Source organism: Oncorhynchus keta, chromosome 28 (assembly GCF_023373465.1).
Source record: "Oncorhynchus keta strain PuntledgeMale-10-30-2019 chromosome 28, Oket_V2, whole genome shotgun sequence".
NCBI lineage: Eukaryota > Metazoa > Chordata > Actinopteri > Salmoniformes > Salmonidae > Oncorhynchus > Oncorhynchus keta.
The window spans coordinates 12,101,851-12,121,983 of NC_068448.1; the positions used below are offsets into that span (position 1 = coordinate 12,101,851).

General features: G+C 43.5%; 2 protein-coding genes across 3 annotated transcripts in view; one reads left to right on the plus strand and one right to left on the minus strand.

The window, feature by feature from the left end:
• The window catches only part of LOC118372333 (disco-interacting protein 2 homolog B-A-like), a 101,458-nt gene extending 91,396 nt beyond the window's left edge, over positions 1 to 10,062 (plus strand). For both annotated transcript variants that reach the window (XM_052484805.1, XM_052484806.1), the window contains 7 exons: positions 122 to 292; positions 446 to 507; positions 622 to 679; positions 1,251 to 1,325; positions 3,746 to 3,920; positions 6,801 to 6,924; positions 7,245 to 10,062. In XM_052484805.1, coding sequence (XP_052340765.1) covers positions 122 to 292; positions 446 to 507; positions 622 to 679; positions 1,251 to 1,325; positions 3,746 to 3,920; positions 6,801 to 6,924; positions 7,245 to 7,497 — 918 coding nt within the window. In that variant the 3' untranslated portion in view covers positions 7,498 to 10,062. The remainder of the gene's footprint in view (positions 1 to 121; positions 293 to 445; positions 508 to 621; positions 680 to 1,250; positions 1,326 to 3,745; positions 3,921 to 6,800; positions 6,925 to 7,244) is intronic.
• A 2,446-nt stretch (positions 10,063 to 12,508) lies between these two features.
• LOC118372329 (prostasin-like) lies at positions 12,509 to 15,101 on the minus strand. Its single transcript, XM_052484809.1, has 3 exons — positions 14,831 to 15,101; positions 14,478 to 14,623; positions 12,509 to 13,114 (listed from the first exon to the last, which is right to left on the minus strand). Exons 2-3 carry the CDS (start codon positions 14,562 to 14,564, stop codon positions 12,866 to 12,868), a joined length of 336 nt encoding a protein of 111 aa, XP_052340769.1. The 5' UTR covers positions 14,565 to 14,623; positions 14,831 to 15,101; the 3' UTR covers positions 12,509 to 12,865.
• Positions 15,102 to 20,133: the final 5,032 nt, after the last annotated feature.

A 20,133-nucleotide genomic window follows, 5' to 3' on the forward strand; every position in this document is an offset into this window, starting at 1 on the left:
GTTGGTTCCAGAATCTGACATCTGTCAACTGTATCCTGTATACACACCAGAAGAGGCTGGTGGTAAGTGTAATGTCTAGGAGTTTCCACCCTGTGTGTATTATTAACCCATGTGTCTGCAGGCGCGGGGTGTGAACCTGTCGTGTGTGAGGAGCTGTGTGGTGATAGCAGAGGAGCGTCCCCGGCTGGCACTGACCCAGTCCTTCTCCAAGCTGTTTAAAGACCTGGGCCTCTCCCCCCGTGCTGTCAGCACAGCGTTTGGATCCAGGGTCAACCTAGCCATCTGCTTGCAGGTGGGCCCCAGCGCACACACAGGCACTCGCATACAAATGCAGGGAGCCGCAAAAAAATCTGCATGCATGCGCACACACAGCTGGATCTTAACAATGATGGTGACTCATTTGGACTTTTTAGATCACGAAGTTCCCTTTCTGTTTCTCTGCCAGGGTACAGCTGGACCCGATCCCTCCACCGTCTATGTAGACATGAAGTCCCTCCGCCATGACAGGTGAGGATAGTTAGTGGACATCACTAAGGTTTTACCCAGGGTTTTCCTGGTCAGGTCACATGGTCATGTATAATACATTGCAGAGAATGCAGTCTGTCTGTCTGTGTTTTCCAGGGTGAGGTTGGTGGAGCGAGGAGCCCCACAGAGTCTTCCCCTCATGGAGTCAGGCACTGTAAGTACATGGCACTGAGATGACTAAACCTTTACCGTGTGCTTCCCAGTCTGAACTGTTTGCACATATATTATGATTACATGTTTTTTGTGACGTTTTGGTGTTTTTTGTGACATTTTGACACTTTTTTGTGGGGGGGTTTTCTTGGCTGTTCGTGCACACACATTTATTGTTGGCAAGTTGAAGTTCGGTATCTGAAGTAAAACATCTCAATTAGATGTACAATTGTGTGGCTAGGACCTCTTCTTCAAAAACGTCAAAATGACAGATTTCATGATTTATCTTAGATGAATTCTGACTATTTTGAGGATGTGTTTCTGTCTATGTTGCCATGGTGACTGAAAAGGGATAAACAACCGTAATGTTGCTCCTTTTTTCACATGTTTGAAACGAAGGTCTTTAGGGGTATGAGAGCACAGACGGTCGCTTCACCTAGCAGAGTTCTGCAGGGAGCAAACCAAACCTGTGTGTGTGGGCGCCTTTAGACTGTGTTTTGACCTCTTGCTTCTCCAATGAAACTTCCTCTTGTGTCCATGGGGTTGTCTACTAAACCTGATCTCCCTGTCTGCAGATTCTTCCAGGGGTGAAGGTGATCATCGTGAACCCAGAGACCAGGGGTCCGTTAGGGGACTCGCATCTAGGAGAGGTGAGTATGCAGACACCACAGAGGAACAGGTGGTGGGGGTGTATGGTCAAGTTGAAAGGGGTTTGCTGTGAGAGTATTGTAGCAATATATTTCTCTTTCACTATCACTTATTTTTCTATCTTACCTCGCTGGATAATAACCATCTCTTCTGGTCTCAGAGCCCCTGGTTACTATATATACTGAGTATACTAAACATTAGGAACACTTTCCTAACACACACATTTGCCCTCAGAACAGTCTCAATTTGTCGGCGCATGGACTCTACAAGGTATTGAAAGCGTTCCACAGGGATGCTGGTCCATGTTGACTCTACAAGGTGTTGAAAGCGTTCCACAGGGATGCTGGCTCATGTTGACTCCAATGCTTCCCACAGTTGTGTCAAGTTGGCTGGATGTCCTTTGTGTGGTGGACCATTCTTGATTCACACAGGAAACTGTTGAGTGTGAAATATCCAGCAGCGTTGCAGTTGTTGACACAAACCAGTGTTAGTGATGTTAGTGAACTTGGGTTAATTGACCGTCACTGTCATAAGAGAAAAACTGCTGATGCACAAACACATTTTGAAATTGCACCTGGTGTATTCTACTATCCTAATTCTCAACAGTAAATTGAGACCCCGGCTAAGTTCTGATTTTATTATTTTTATAAGTAAATATATATACAGTTGAAGTCGGAAGTTTACATACACTTAGGTTGGAGTCATTAACTCGTTTTTCAACCATTTCTTGTTAACAAACTATATTTTTGGCAAGTCGGTTAGGACATCTACTTTGTGCATGACACAAGTAATTTTTCCAACAATTGTTTAGACAGATTATTTCACTTAACTCAATGTATCACAATTCCAGTGGGTCAGAAGTTTACATACACTAAGTTGACTGTGCCTTTAAACAGCTTGGAAAATTCCAGAAAATGATGTCATAGGCTAATTTACATAATTTGAGTCAATTGGAGGTGGATGTATTTCAAGGCCTACCTTCAAACTCAGTGCCTCTTTGCTTGGCATCATGGGAAAATCAAAAGAAATCAGCCAAAACCTGAAAAAAATGGTTTACCTCCACAAGTCTGGTTCATCCTTGGGAGCAATTTCCAAACGGCTGAAGGTACCACATTCATCTGTACAAACAATAGTACGCAAGTATAAACACCATGGGACCACGCAGCCGTCATACTGCTCAGTAAGGAGACGCTTTCTGTCTCCTAGAGATGAACGTACTTTGCTGCAAAAAGTGCAAATCAATCCCAGAACAACAGCAAAGGACCTTATGAAGATGCTGGAGGAAACAGGTACAAAAGTATCTATATCCACAGTAAAACGAGTCCTATATCGATATATCCTGAAAGGCCGCTCGGCAAGGAAGAAGCCACTGCTCCAAAACCGCCATAAAAAGCCAGACTATGGTTTGCAGCTGCACATGGGGACAAAGATTGTACTTTTGGAGAAATGTCCTCTGGTATGATGAAACAAAAATAGAACTGTTTGGCCATAATGACCATCGTTATGTTTGGAGGAAAAAGGGGATGCTTGCAAGCTGAAGAAAACCATCCCAACCGTGAAGCACAGGCGTGGAAACATCATGTTGTGGGGGTGCTTTGCTGTAGGAGGGACTGGTGCACTTCACAAAATAGATGGCATCATGAGGCAGGAGAATTATGTGGATATATTGAAACAACATCTCAAGACATCAGTCAGGAACTTAAAGCTTGGTCACAAATGGGTCTTCCAAATGGACAATGACCCCAAGCATACTTCCAAAGTTGTGGCAAAATGGCTTAAGGGCAACAAAGTCAAGGTTTTGGAGTGGCCATCACAAAGCCCTGACCTAAATCCTATAGAAAATGTGTGGGCAGAACTGAAATGCGTGTGCGAGCAAGGAGGCCTACAAACCTGACTCAGCAAGGAGGCCTACAAACCTGACTCAGTTACACCAGCTCTGTCAGGAGTAATGGGCCAAAATTCACCCAACTTATTGTGGGAAGCTTGTAGAAGGCTACCCAAAATGTTTGACCCAAGTGAAACAATTTAAAGGCAATGCTACCAAATACTAATTGAGTGTATGTAAACTTCTGACCCACTGGGAATGTGATGAAAGAAATAAAAGCTGAAATAAATCATTCTCTCTACTATTATTCTGACATTTCACATTCTTAAAATAAAGTGGTGATCCTGACTGACATAAAACAGGGAATGTTTACTAGGATTAAATGTCTGGAATTGTGAAAACGTAATTGTTTAAATGTATTTGGCTGAAGTAACGACTTCAACTGTGTGTGTGTGTGTGTGTGTGTATATATATATATATATATAATTTGTGTGTGTTTTTTGTGTGGAATTGATCAGATGGCCTTCAAAAGGAGGGGGCCACCTGTTTCCCATCCAAGATGTAGAGGATGATGAAGCCCTCTCACTCTCTGTTTAGATCTGGGTTCAGAGTCCCCACAGTTCCAGTGGCTACTACACCATCTATGGAGAGGAGAGCTTGCAGGCGGACCACTTCAACACGAGGCTGAGTTTCGGGGAGCCCCACACCCTGTGGGCCAGGACGGGATACCTGGGCTTTGTCAAGAGGACAGAGCTACTGGGGTCCACCGGAGGTTAGAGACCCTTCTAATGTAACCATCCTAGCATTTAGCATGTTATGGACTCTCCCAAGTTATATCATTCTTGGGGTGTGGCCATTCTCACCCCCCACTAGTTGCTACACCAAACCAATCTGAAGACTTGTTCTTAGTTGTACATGGCATGTTCATTCTGTTTTAAGATCATCTCACCAAATGTAATTTATGCAGGTTGAAAGGGGGTAGTTTGGTCTATGCTAAACTACAGGACTGTTTTGCTATCACAGACTGGAATATGTTCCGGGATTCTTTCCGATGGCATTGAGGAGTACACCACATCAGTCACTGGCTTCATCAATAAGTGCATCGATGACGTCGTCCCCAATGACTATGCCTACATTCCCCAACCAAAAGCCATGGATTACAGGCAAAAGTTGCACTTAGATAGTGTAGAGCTGCTGCTTTCAAGGAGCGGGACTCTAACCCGGAAGCTTATAAGAAATCCCGCAATGCCCTCAGACGAACCATCAAACAGGCAAAACATCAATACAGGACTAAGATCGAATCATACTACGCTCGTCGGATGTGGCAGGGCTTACAAACTATTACAGACTACAAAGGCAAGCACAACCACGAGCTGCCCAGTGACGCAAACCTACCAGATAAGCTAAATAACTTCTATGCTCCCTTCCAGGCAAGTAACACTGGAACACTGCATGACAGCATCAGCTGTTCCGGACGACTGTGATCACGCTTTCCGCAGCCGTTGTGAGCAAGACCTTTAAACAGGTCAACATTCACAAGGCCACAGCGCCAGACGGATTACCAGGACGTGTACTCTGAGTGACCAACTGGCAAGTGTCTTCACTGACATTTTCAACCTCTCCCTGTCTGAGTCTGTAATACCAACATGTTTCAAGCAGACCACCATAGTCCCTGTGCCCAAGAACACGTAAGATAACCTGCCTAAATTACTACCGACCCGTAACACTCACATCTGTAGCCATGAAAGGCTGGTCATGGCTCACATCAACACCATCATCCCAGAAACCCTAGACCCACTCCAATTTGCAAGACCACCCCAACAGATCCACAGATGATGCAATCTCTATTGCACTCCACACTGCCTTTTCATACCGGGACTAAAGGAACATCGATGTGAAAATTGCTATTCATTGACTACAGCACATCGTTCAACACCATAGTGCCCTCAAAGCTCATCACTAAGCTAAGAACCCTGGGACTAAACACCTCCCTCTGCAACTGGATCCTGGACTTCCTGACTGGCTGCTCCCAGAAGGAAAGGGTAAGTAACAACACATCCGCCACGCTGATCCTCAACACAGCCCCCCAGGTGCGTGCTCAGTCCCCTCCTGTGCTCCCTGTTCACTAATGACTGCACGGCCTGGCACGACTCCAACACCATCATTAAGTTTGCCAATGACAACAGTGGTATGCCTGATCCACGGCAACAACGAGACAGCCTATAGGGAAGAGGTCAGAGACCTGGCCGTGTGGTGCCAGGACAACAACCTCTCCCTCAACGTGATCAAGACAAAGGAGATGATTGTGGACTACAGGAAAAAGAGGACCGAGCACACCCCCATTCTCATCGACAGGGCTGTAGTGGAACAGCTTGAGAGCTTTAAGTTCCTTGGTGTTCACATCACCAATAAACTAACATGGTCCAAGCACACCAAGACAGTCGTGAAGAGGGAACAACAAAACCTATTAATGTCCTCAGATCCTCAAAAGGTTTAATAGCTGCACCATCGAGAGCATCCTGACGGGTTGCATCACTGCCTGGTATGGCAACTGCTCGGCCTCCGACCGCAAGCGTAGAGTGTAGTGCGTACGGCCCAGTACATCACCGGGGCCAAGCTTCCTGCCATCCAGGACCTCTATATCAGGCTGTGTCAGAGGAAGGCACTAAACATTGTCAAAGACTCCAGCCGCCCTAGTCGTAGACTGTTCTCTCTGCTACCGCACAGCAAGCAGTACCGGAGCGCCAAGTCTAGGTCCAAGAGGCATCTACCCCCAAGCCATAAGACTGCTGAAATTCTAATCAAATGGCTACTCAGACTATTTGCATTGCTCCCCTTCTACGCCACTGTTATTATCTATGCATAGTCATTTTAATAACTCTACCTACATGTACATACCTTGACACCGGTGCCCCCGCACATTGACTTTGTACCGGTACCCCCTCGCTATTGTTATTTTACTGCTGCTCTTTAATTATTATTATTTTTTGGTGATATTTTCTTAAAACTGCATTGTTGGCTAAGGGCTTGTAAGTAAGCATTTCACTGTAAGGTACCTGTTGTATTTGGCGCATGTGACACATACATTTTTGATTTGATTGTGCCTTTTTAAAGGCCTAGTGCAGTCAAAAATGTTATTTTTCTGTTTTTTGTAAATGTATTTTATTTTATTGTCACATACACCAGGTAGGTGCAGTGGATGAGGTTGAAATAATACTGTGATAATTATGATAATACCCTTTTAGTGTAAGAGCTGTTTGAAAATATTGCCTGAAATTTCAGCCTGGTTTGGTGGGATGGAGCTTTGGCCTGCCTGGTGACATCACTAGGTGGTAAATTGGTTAATAGACCAATAAGAAAGAGTTCCAAACCTGTCTGCCAATAACAGTTAGTTTTCAGTTTTCCCCTCCCACTCAGCCCCCTCCCAGACAGTCCTAGCAAAATTGCTCTTTACTATGAAGCTATTTTTGTTTAACCATTTTAATTGAAAGCAATCACATGAAGGTACTTAATTGAAGGTACTTTGATTTGTTACCCAGAAATGATTTGATATTGAGATAAAAGCAGCACCATGGGTGTTGGGTTTCTAAGCGGTCTGTGTTGATGAAAAATGTATTTTCAGTCCTGATCCATCTGCCTGCCTTCCCTTCAGATCGTCATGACGCTCTGTTTGTGGTGGGCCAGCTGGATGAGACGTTGGAGCTCAGGGGGCTTCGCTACCACCCCATCGACATCGAGACCTCTGTGTCCCGGGCACACCGCAGCATCGCTGAGAGGTGAGATACTGTTGTCTGCTCAGACACACACAGTACATGCATGCTTCACTAGGTGTATTGTAACCTGATGTGACTGTTTTGTGGTCTGTACCAGAACTGTGTTTGACATTGACATATACTGTATCTAGTATAAACCCACATGTTTGGTTTCCTTGGTGTTGAGAAAGAACGGGAAGGGTACACAGCACTGTGCTCTACCCCACTGAACCAGTTGAATGTTGAACTTGATGAGTGACTGACTGTTGGTGCCGGTCATTCTCTATATCTGCTGTGTACCCCTGAATGTTGAACTTGATGAGTGGCTGTCTCTCTCTCCACAGTGCTGTGTTCACGTGGACCAACCTCCTGGTAGTAGTGGCAGAGCTGGCCGGGTCGGAGCAGGAGGCCCTGGACTTGGTGCCTCTGGTGACCAACGTGGTTCTGGAGGAGCACCACCTGATTGTGGGTGTGGTGGTTGTTGTTGACCCGGGGGTCATCCCCATCAACTCACGGGGAGAGAAGCAGAGGATGCACCTCCGGGACTCGTTCCTGGCTGACCAGCTGGACCCCATCTACGTGGCCTATAACATGTGAGGAGGGCCCAGGCCCCATTCACACTGGGGTGGAGGCTGGCTATGGGGGTCCACTGGAGTGGAGGCTGGCTATGGGGGTCCACTGGGATGGAGGCTGGCTATGGGGGTCCACTGGGATGGAGGCTGGCTATGGGGGTCCACTGGAGTGGAGGCTGGCTATGGGGGTCCACTGGGGTAGAGGCTAAAGTATAGAGGCTCTGAGAGGGAGGCACGAGACACAGAGAGGGGGCTGGGGGGTGGACTGCTTCTCCCAAGAATGGACCTCACACACTCACTCATCTGGCAGTGGGATAGATTGGCAGGACAGGGCAGGAGTAGCATTGGTGGATGGACTTGGACTTGGTTTAGCCATCCTGTTACAGTAATTCCTGCCCCAGCGTTCTTTGTCTCTCGGCCAGAGTCTCCTCTCTATGAAACAGAGACTGTTTATTAAGGCTGTGGGTGGGAGTTAGAGCATGTCTGTCTGCATGGGGTTTTGCTGCTTCTTACTGGTGCTTTTCCAACCACTCCCTGCCTCCCACTGACAGAGTAGGAAGATGATTGGTTTCTCCTTTTTGATTGACACTTGGGTCCACCTATCAAGTAGATGTTTGCCAATACCCTCATCCACTGTCTCTCCCCGACTGCTCCTAACCATGATTTTATCCCCAGACATTATTATTGTGAATCTTGTTTTCTAAAGAAAATACAGAGATGTGTTTCTCATCTCGATCCATTCCCTGGTTCAGCCTGTACCCTGCTCTCTCCTCTCTTCTGAGTGGTCCACAGTCCGTCATGTTGGTCAGGATAGGACTGTGGAGTCAACGTGACGAGCAGGAAGCTTCCCCCATGCACTTTAACCTTTCCTTGTCCTTCCATAATCTCTCCTAGCCTAGTCCCAGATCTGTTTATGCAGATCAACTCCTCATCAGACAATGACCAAAGGAGTTAGAAAGACCTGGGACCATGCATATTGAACGTCCCAAATGGCAACCTATTCCCTATATAGTGTACTACCCTATGGGCCTTGGTCAAAAGTAGTCCACTAAATAAAGAATAGGGTGCTATTTGAGACGCAGTCTATATGTCCCCTGGATTGTCGATGGGAGACTCTGACCTCTACTCACTTCCATTTTTCATCAAGAAATGCAGAAGAACTAAACAATATCACAAACAATACAATAGCAGCAGTAAGTACAGCCTACTGAGTCAGACAAACGCCTGCACCTCAGTAGCTGTACTTACTGCAGAGCTGGAATTGACCAGTCATCTTACGTGTCTGTCCCATAGACCTCGTTTTCTTTTTTTACACTTTACTGCTATGTTAAACGCTTTTAGACGTGCTAGAAGAATCCACTTTTAAAACACACTTGTCATTGGTATGGAATGAAACAGATGTGCAACATAAACATACCAGCAGCAGACTCGCACAACAAAACAGACCGTGTTTATTTTTGGGGGACAATATTTTAAGGTCTTGATGTATGCGCAGGAATCGTTCCATGAGAGTTCTCTCATCGATCATGTAAATAAAATGGACTTCTGTTTTAACTGCTCTTTTATGGGGTCAGGGTTATATGTATGTCTGTACATACGACTAAACTGCTGTACATATTTATCTTTACACATATTTATCGTCATTATTTAAATATCTAGCAAGCACAAAATACTGGTAATATGGAACAATAAACTTCTGATTAACTTGCTGGCTGACCTGATATCATGGAGGCTCCTCTGCTGAATCACTATCTTAGCTTGAATAAGTATCAGTCAGTCAGCTGCTGGCCTCTGTCACAGGCTTTCAGATGGCAAAGCCTTGGGGTCCGTGGCTTGTCAATTGCTAGGCTTGTTTGTTGATTCTGGAGTGCCCATTGAGTCACCAAGGTGCATCTATATCTCTGACTAACTTCACATGAGGCTACATCTGGGATGTCGGAAGACTGCTGTGCCTTTAAATGTGGAAGACACATTTCAGTTGTACAACTGACTTCGGTATCCCCTTTCCCTTTGTTTTGTGCCATCATGAAACGTGACATCTTCATAAATCAAGGACTTGGTGAATTACCAAACTCAGTTGGCAGTGGGTATAAGATGAGGACAAATTCTTGCCTTATAAAACCTGTGTAACTTGTAATACTTTTACTGTTATTATTTGTCAAAGGCTTTAATTTCATTATTCTGATTGTATTATGACTAGAAAAGGGATTGTGAAGGGTAAGATGTTGACCGTATAGGGTATATTTTAGAGGTCAAAAACTGTATAACTGGTGTTACTGTGTACATTGAAATTATGAACTTATTCTTTGTTCATAAAACTTGACTGATCTTTCATACTTGACAGCAAATTTCTGCATCACAGTCTTAAACGTAGGCTAAGTAACACATTTCAAAATGAAAGGAAGCATATCATATGGTTTGGCAGGTGGTAACAATTTGCACTTTTCCATATCATTATTACTGGTGTGTGTGATCGTATGGTTTAAATGGTGACATCGTTTGCCTTTCCTTGTGGACATTTTTTTTTTATTTCCCTTTTTAATTAAATGAACATCAAAATATTGAACAATATTTTTGTTCCAAAATGCCAGTTTCTTTTTTGTTGATTGGCTTATTTTATGTCATTCACTGTAATGTCATTTTTAGGGGTTGACTCTAGCAGGACATCCCAAGGATCCATCCTAGCATCAAACAATTTTTATTCCATCCATCCAAATGAGAAATTCATTATTTAAATGATTGTAATGTTTTTCAAGCAAGATTTCAACTACCCTACACAACGCTGTGTCAAAACAAAAGCCTTGTTTGATTTAGGAAGTTGTTAAAACTACTTGAATGACAAACATTGTAACTTAATTCCATCTTTAGAGTAAAGTTACATTTAATGATTCATAAAAAATGTTTTTGGGACTATTCTGTGGTATTTGGCTTTCTTGCCAAGCTGCTACTGTATCATTCCACCTTTGCATGTTTAAATCATCATCTTATCTTATAGTGGTGTGACCATAGAACTAGAAGGAATTTACCACTCAATCTTCATGGTATGAGCGGTTCCAAGACCGTTCTACTCATCTTCATGGTGTGAGCGGTTCCAAGCCCATTCTACTCATCTTCATGGTGTGAGCGGTTCCAAGCCCATTCTACTCATCTTCATGGTGTGAGCGGTTCCAAGCCCGTTCTACTCATCTTCATGGTGTGAGCGGTTCCAAGCCCGTTCTACTCATCTTCATGGTGTGAGCGGTTCCAAGCCCATTCTACTCATCTTCATGGTGTAAGCGGTTCCAAGCCCGTTCTACTCATCTTCATGGTGTGAGCGGTTACAAGCCCATTCTACTCATCTTCATGGTGTGTTACAAGCCCATTCTTCATCTTCAAGCCCATTCTACTCATCTTCATGGTGTGAGCGGTTACAAGCCCGTTCTACTCATCTTCATGGTATGAGCGGTTGTGGTATGAGTGGTTCCAAGCCCGTTCTACTCATCTTCATGGTGTGAGCGGTTCCAAGCCCGTTCTACTCATCTTCATGGTATGAGCGGTTCCAAGCCCGTTCTACTCATCTTCATGAGCGGGCCCATTCTACTCATCTTCATGGAGTGGTTCCAAGCCCGTTCTACTCATCTTCATGGTGTGAGCGGTTCCAAGCCCGTTCTACTCATCTTCATGGTGTGAGCGGTTGGTCATCTTCATGGCGGTTCCAAGCCCGTTCTACTCATCTTCATGGTATGAGCGGTTCCAAGCCCGTTCTACTCATCTTCATGGTATGAGCGGTTCCAAGCCCGTTCTACTCATCTTCATGGTGTGAGCGGTTCCAAGCCCGTTCTACTCATCTTCATGGTATGAGCGGTTCCAAGCCCATTCTACTCATCTTCATGGTGTGAGCGGTTCCAAGCCCATTCTACTCATTCATGGTGTGAGCGGTTCCAAGCCCATTCTACTCATCTTCATGGTGTGAGCGGTTCCAAGCCCATTCTACTCATCTTCATGGTGTGAGCGGTTCCAAGCCCGTTCTACTCATCTTCATGGTGTGAGCGGTTCCAAGCCCATTCTACTCATCTTCATGGTGTGAGCGGTTCCAAGCCCGTTCTACTCAATCTAATTCTATGGGTGTGACAACATGTTGTCCTGCCATACATTCATTAGACACATTGGTGCTATCCAAAACTGGAAATAAGGGGAAAGTTTTTCAAGATTCTATCCATGGAAAAACCTAGCTTGAGTTCCAGCCTGTTTGTACTATTGTGCCAGCTCCAATTGGCAAAAGCACAAACCGGTATAGGACCAGGCTAGGACAAATGATCAGAATTGCCAATATTTCCATATATTTTGTAATAAACACTGTGCCAATTGCAGTAAAACTGAAAACAATAAAGGATGTTAAGCTTTTAGTCTATTGTAAGCACAATGTACTGTACTTGTGTAGTGATAAAACATTATATTTCGGATGATTAATGTTATTTGTAAACATCAAGGGCCCAAAATATATATACCTCAAGGCTGCTCACTATGCATAAATGCTGTACAAGATCTTCTCAATATTGTCAGTGATGCAATGAGTTCCAACTCAGAGGCAAACGTGTCCTATTTGACCAACGTTCTGTCATGTTGTCAATGGGAATCATTTGTTTTCTATTTGGTTTAGCAAAATGAAACAATAAATATCTGCTTTTGTCAGCATGTCTCTGCTCTGTGATCTGTAAAGCCACTAGTCTCTTTTCACAGCCGCTGGTTTCCGCTACAGCCTCTCCCACTTGATGTCTGATTGGTGTTACGACCTGACAGTCACTTCATTTTGAACATCAACAGCCCACCCATTTCTGTCATTTGTGCTTGGGCTGCTCAGTCGCTAATTCCTAAAAGTGTTGAAAAGAGATGCTGTGGCAGAGACTAATGAAAAGAGATGGATGAAAATATTGTGCGTTACCACATTATTACAGAGGAAAATGGAATCTTTCTCAGCTGAATGTCCTAGTGTTTTCTAGATCTCTTGGCTTAACTTCAGCTTTTCACAACATTTGCAGGCAAGTTACATTTTGGAATGAGTATATGTGGAGGGTGAAGTCTACTTAATTTGTCATCTGAGATATCAAATACAAGGCAACCCAATGTTCTACAATCTGCATCAACAAAAAAGTCATTACGTACAGTAGCATCTACCTTGGTGTTGCATGGCAAACCTTTGACTGTCTCTACTATTCACCCCACCCCTTCAAGCCTGGTGTCTATGGTGCTGCTCCCTGCCCCTGGGGGGGGGGTGTCAGCTTCATTTGTGTTGTCTGAGCGCTCAAAATCCTTTCCTCCATACTTTTTATTTATAGTATCATATGTTTAGTTAAAAATATTTAGACTGCTCTCAAATTAAATTAATAAATAAAATGTCACAAATGTAACTGGTGTCAAATCACCACCTTAGCTAAGCTGGAAAGCAAAAAGCACATGGCCAAAGAACGACTGTGAATTGGTGCAAGGATGGGGGGGGCGCTGTCCCCAACTTCTCTTTGAATCCAGTAGAAATGCTTGCTCACTTTGAGGTAAATGTTGGGCCGCCGAGGCACACCACAGTCTTGGGTATACACCCGCACCCCATAGATGTAGTAGCGGTTGTTTGCAGGCATGAAGCAGCTCACAGGGCCCCCAAGATTCATCTGAGGAAAAACAAGCGATAAGCAAACATTTAAACTTAACATAACTACTTTGTGACTTTGGGATTCATGTTCTTTCGGGAGGTGATTTTCTTAAGAATATTAATTATCATAACATGGATTTTTACAACATAAATGAACAAAAATATAAATCGAACAATTTCAAAGATTTTACTGAGTTACAGTTCATATAACGAAATCAATCAATTGAAATAAATGAGGACCTAATCTATAGATTTCACATGACTGGGAATACTGATATGCATCTGTTGGTCACAGATTCTGTACCTTTAAAAATAAGGTAGGGGCGTGGATCAGAAATCCAGTCAGTATCTGGTATGACCACCATTTGCCTCAGGCAGCGTGACATCCACTTTGCATAGAGTTGATCAGGCTGTTGATTGTGTGTGGCCTGTGGAATGCTGTCCTCCTACTCTTCAATGGTTCTGCAAAGTTGCTGAATATTGGCAGGAACTGGAACACACTGTTGTAGACATCGATCCAGAGCAACCCAAACATGCTCAATGGGTGACATGTCCGGTGATTATGCAGGCTATGGAAGAACTGGGACATTTTCAGCTTCCAGGAATTGTCTACAGATCCTTGTTGCATGGGGCTGTGCAGTATCATGCTGAAAACATGAGGTTATGGCGGTGGATGAATGGCACGACAATGGGCCTCAGGATCTCGTCACGGTATCTCTGTGCATTCAATTTGCCATCAATAAAATGCCATTTTGTTTGTTGTCCATAGCTTATGCCTGCCCATACCAGAACACAACTGCCCCCATGGGGCACTTTGTTCACAACGTTGACATGTTTAAATTCTTTAAAACGATGGAGGCGGCTTATGGTAAGAGAAATAAAAATGCAATTATCTGGCAACAGCTCTGGTGGACATTCCTGCCATCAGCATGCCAATAGCACAGTCTCTCAACTTGAGACATCTGTAGCATTGCGTTGTGTGACAAAAACTGGACATTTTAGAGTTGTCTTTTGTCCCCAGCACTATGTGCACCTATATAATGATCATGTTGTGTTATCAGCTTCTTGATATACCACACCTGTCAGGTGGATCGATTTATCTTGGCTAAAGAAATGCTCACTAACAGGGATGTAAACAAATGTGTACACAACATTTGATATCTTTTTGTGCGTATGGGACATTTCTGAGATGTTTCAAGAGCTGAAATAAAAGAACACTTTATATTTTTGCCTAACTAACATGTTATCTAAAATGTCAGAGATTAAACAAAATGTAGGACATGTTTGTGTCCCAAATGGCACCCCGGGCTCTGGTCAAAAGGGGTGCCATTGGGGACACATCTCTTGTCTGAATGTAACAGGTTGTATCGGCCTCTGTTTACCTCACAACCATCAGGACCACCCATGCCACTGGGATGAGACATACAAAACATGTCCCTCGCCACTTTGTAGTTCCACCAGGTAGGCATGTTACACCTGGGATTGCCAATTTTCTTCACTTCTGCTTCTTGTAAAATGCTGGTGTTTGCTGTCGAAGAGCAAATAGGTTAACCGTAATTTGTGTTAAGGCTTATACATTATATTTTTGTTTTTAATACACTGAGTATACAAAACATTAAGGACACCTGTTCTTCCCATGACCATCATTTCTGACCATTTCAAACCCCCTACAGTAGGCTATATGGCAAGCTATACTTTGACGATGTAAACCATGTTATTTTGTTGTAAGACTTACCATTGGGCCCTGCATAGCCTGTGATGTGGCAGATACCATACTGATGTTCTTCAACATTGGAATTATCTGGGATGCAAATTTCATCCACAAAGGTGTTGAATACAAGGGGGGGTTTCAACTTCAGAAGTGCAATGTTGTATCTCAGTGTGATAGGATTAAAAAGTTTGTGCGGGACTATCCTCTCAATTTGTACTTCCTGTGTGTTCGCGTCATTGTGGTTTGTATCTGTGGTCCCAGCTTTGACTATCAGGTTGCTTGAAAGGCTGCAACAAAAAGGGCAAAGACATTTTTTGGAAAAAGACAACTGCTAAAGTAGCTAAACGGTAGACGTAATATATGCTGTGGTATATACCGATGCTGTGGTGCATGAACACATACGGCAGCTGTCAGTATCCAGTCCTGGCTGATGATGGCTCCTCCACAGTGATGCTGAAAAGGATCTGCTGCGGTCGGACGGTGCATGATGGAGACTTGCCACGGCCAAATACTAGGGTCAATTGGAGTGCCACCAACGAACCGACCACCACCATAATCATCATAGTCAAATGGCATCATCGTTGATGGTCTCTCTGGTCTCTTTCCACAATTCACTAAATACGAAGACAAGAACCACAATCCTGAGTTTGTGCTTCAGCCTAATGGCCAGCCACACCATTTGAAGACATGAATACCTGGTACATAAAGCTGATGGGGCTGGGGAAATGTTACCACAGAAGTAGGCCTTACACAGAACCCAAACCAGCTGCGCGTGTGCGCTATCGTGCATAAATCATAAGCAGATCATTCTCCAGATCAAAGTACAAAGGTGTTATTGTACTACTGCAGTTATAAATTCCTATGTGTTGCATCATTGGTCTAAAACCATGATCATCATGAAGAGAAAGACATTCATTATCAGCATTAACAAGACTGAAGGGCACCTTGTCATCTACGTGATTTCAGTCATTAATATGTGCATCGTGGTCCGAGATCATCAACGTCTAGCCCAGGGGTGTCAAACTCATTTCGCATCGTGGGCCACATACGGCCTAGGGAGATGTCAAGTGGGCCGGACCATTAAAATTATACCATACTCTGCTATAAATAACCAAAATATCATGTCTTTCCTTTGTTTTGGTGTAAAGAAGCACAAGAACATTAGGAAAATATTGAAATTTAATGAACTATCCTTTTACAAAACATTTCATGAAACACCTCATATTTCCTTAGACAAATGTGCAATTTACTTTTATCATTCACAAATATGCATTGCAACTGATCCCACTGATTGTACAAAGGCACAAAACTTTAATTGGTACTGAAAAATATAGTAATGCACTTTAAGATTAAATGAGACTTTTAAAGAAAGGAATTTTTAAACCACTTACACATACGCATATAAAATCTAGATGTAATCCCTGCGTACACCTTACAAACTAAGGAGAGTGATTTTAAATGTGTAATGAAGAAAGTGTTCGCCTGTCCTGTAAATCTGTAAACTTCATACATGAAACATACATACACATACAATACATACTGAAAATTTATGGAGTTGTATGAACAGTAGAATTCCATCACACAACTTTTGTTTTGAAGCTGCTGACTAACATTAAAGTGCACATTTTTTAAATCACCACAGTAAGGATTCATCTTCACAGAGCTGTATTCTTTCAATGCAAACAGTATCTAAGGCAGCATTTTAAAGGTGTTAGTCTAGTCTGGACTTGTATTTGTACCTGAAACTTGGCATCTTTTGGCCTGTACAAGTGCATCAACACCAGGTGTCATGTCCTGACTAGCTGTCACTTTCAGAATGTCATTTAAGTGCTTGTTTGTGAGCCTTGAACGCATTTTTGTATTATTGATATTCATCACTGAGAAAATTTGTTCACAAAGGTAGGTTGTCCCAAACATGCACAAAATTTTAGCAGCCAGGGCTGTTAATTTGGGGTACCCTGGTAGTAGATACTGATAAAATCTGTCCAGACCTACAGAGGCAAATTTGCCCTTCAAATCTGCATCACACTGCAAATCAATTATCTCTAGCTGAATTTCGACCGGCAGATCAGAAGCTTTAACTGTGAAAGGTGAGCGAAAAACTGAAAATTCTGTCTCAAGTTCACCAAATACCTGAAAACGTTTCTCAAACTCCCGCAGTAGTCCTGCAATTTTGTCTTTGTACCGTTTCATGTCCGCATCAGGTCTGGTCACACACACATCTCTCAGACAGGGGAAATGAGCAGGGTTGCCATTTGCCAGTTGCATCTCCCACAAAGTCAGCTTCAACTTAAATGCATGTATGTTGTCAGAAAACTGTGTGACAACTTTTTTGCGGCCTTGCAACATTTTGTTCAGATTGTTCAAGTGTTCAGTAATATCAACCAAGAATGCAAGGTCCCGTAGCCATTCCTGAGATTGTAATTCCAACACCGGTTTTCCTTTTTCTCCATGAACTGTCCGATTTCCTCTCGTAGATCAAAGAAATGCCTCAGCACAGCGCCTCGGCTTAACCATCTCACTTCAGTGTGGTATGGCAGGCTGTGGGTAATGTTGCTGTCGCTGAGAAGTTTGTCAAACTGACAATGGTTCAGACCTCTGGACCGGATGAAATTTACAGTGCGAACAACCACCTCCATGACGTGGTCCATTTTCAGCGACTTGCAACACAATGCCTCCTGGTGCAAAATACAGTGAAATGTCCAGAAACGATCTCCTCCATTAAGGGCTTGTACTTTGTCTTTGAACTTTGTCGCGACACCTGCTTTCTTTCCGACCATGGATGGCGCGCCGTCTGTAGCCAGGCTGACAGCGCGGGACCAGTCCACTCCAACTCTGTCCAATGCAGCAAGGACAGAGCCGAAAATGTCCTCGGCTGTTGTGGTGTCCATCATTGGCACCAACTCAAGAAACTCTTCAGTAACAGTCAATGTCTCATCAACTCCTCGAATAAATATGGCCAGTTGGGCCACGTCTGTGATGTCAGTGCTCTCGTCAATTGCCACGGAAAATGCAATAAATGACTTGACTCTCTGTTTCAATTGACTGTCTAAATCTGCCGATAGTTCGAAATCCTCTCTGCTATAGTATTCCTCGTCAGGCTAATATTGGCAAAAGCTTGTCGCTTCTCGGGACATACAAGTTCAGCCGCCTTCATCATGCATCGTTTAACAAAGTCACCGTCGGAATACGGCTTCGATGCTAATGCTATTTCGCTAGCAATTAGGTAGCTGGCTTTTACCGCTGCTTCACTGACTTCTCGGCTCTGGATGAAAGTTGACTGCTGTTTCCTCAGACCCGCCAGCAATTCGTTAATCTTATCTCTTCTCAGTTGTCCTTGCAAGCCGTCATATTTTTCGCTGTGATGAGTCTCGTAGTGGCGTCGAATATTATATTCCTTCAATACCGAAACTTGTTGCAAACACACCAAGCACAAAGGTTTTCCGTGCATCTCTGTAAATAAATAGGACGTGGTCCATTTTTCTTTGAAAATTCTACACTCCTTATCTACTTTTCTCCGTTTGGATAACAACATTTTGGCTAATGAGGGTGTAGTGGAGAGGTAGAGACATTAACAAGAGTATTAACAACGTCGTAACAAGCAGCAGATGGCGCATTGATACCGTCTGCTGTTTTCAGTCTGTCTCAGTGATGCGGCTTGTCTTCTACTCTGATGGAAAGAGTGCGCCCCTTAGCGGATAATCCATGAATTGCAGCGAATTAAAAATATTAATTCCATGTCTTTTATGCATTTTTTCCACTTTCAAATTATCCTGCGGGCCTGATCGAACCTCCTTGGGGGCCGGTTCCGGCCCGCGGGCCGTATGTTTGACACCCCTCTAGCCCCTCAAGCTGAAGGCCAACTAGAGGCATATGATCAGCATATTTTGAATAGGCTAAAACATTGTATTGAATCATGATTTAGTTTGTATAGGCATTAAATAATACAGGTGTATAAGAGTGAATGCAGTTGAAGTCGGAAGTTTACATAGACCTTAGCCAAATACATTTAAACTCAGTTTTTCACAATTCCTGACATTTAATCCTAGTAAAAACTACCTGTCAGTTAGGATCATCACCTTATTTTAAGAATGTGAAATGTCAGAATAATAGGAGAGTGATATTTCAGCTTTTATTTCTTTCATCACATTCCCAGTGGGTCAGAAGTTTACATACACTCAATTAGTATCTGGTAGCATTGCCTTTAAATTGTTTCACTTGGGTCAAACATTTCGGGTCGCCTTCCACAATAAGCATCCCGCAATAAGTTGGGTGAATTTTGGCCCATTCCTCCTGACAGAGCTGGTGTAACTGAGTCAGGTTTGTAGGCCTCCTTGCTCGCACACATTTTTTCAGTTCTGCCCACTAATTTTCTATGGGATTGAGGTAAGTGCTTTGTCATGGCCACTCCAATATCTTGAATTTCTTGTCCTTAAGCCATTTTGCCACAACTTTGGAAGTATGCTTGGGGTCTTTGTCCATTTGGAAGACCGCAAATGACCAAGCTTTAACTTCCTGACTGATGTCTTGAGATGTTGCTTCAATATATACATATTATTTTCCTGCATCATGATGCCGTCTATTTTGTGAAGTGCACCAGTCCCTCCTGCAGCAAAGCACCCTCACAACATGATGCTGCCACCCCCGTGCTTCAAGGTTGAGATGGTGTTCTTCGGCTTGCAAGCCTCCCCCTTTTTCCTCCAAACATAACGATGGTCATTATGGCTAAACAGTTCTATTTTTGTTTCATCAGACCAGAGGACATTTCTGCAAAAAGTACGATCTTTGTCCCCATGTGCAGTTGCAAACCATAGTCTGGCGTTTTTATGGCCGTTTTGGAGCAGTGGCTTCTTCCTTGCTGAGCGGCCTTTCAGGTTATGTCGATATAGGACTAGTTTTACTGTGGATATAGATACTTTTGTACCTGTTTCCTCCAGCATCTTCACAAGGTCCGTTGTTCTGCACTTTTCACACAAAAGTACGTTCTAGAGGTCGACCGATTAATCGGAATGACCGATTAATTAGGGTCGATTTCAGGTTTTCATAACAATCGGAAATCTGTATTTTTTTTACACCTTTATTTAATCTTTGTTTCACTTGGCAAGTCAGTTAAGAACACATTCTTATTTTCAATGACGGCCTAGAAACGGTGGGTTAACTGCCTCGTTCAGGGGCAGAACGACAGATTCTCACCTTGTCAGCTCGGGGGATCCAATCTTGCAACCTTACAGTTAACTAGTCCAACGCAATAATGACCTGTCTCTCTCTTGTTGCACTCCACAAGGAGACTGCCTGTTACGCAAATGCAGTAAGCCAAGGTAAGTTGC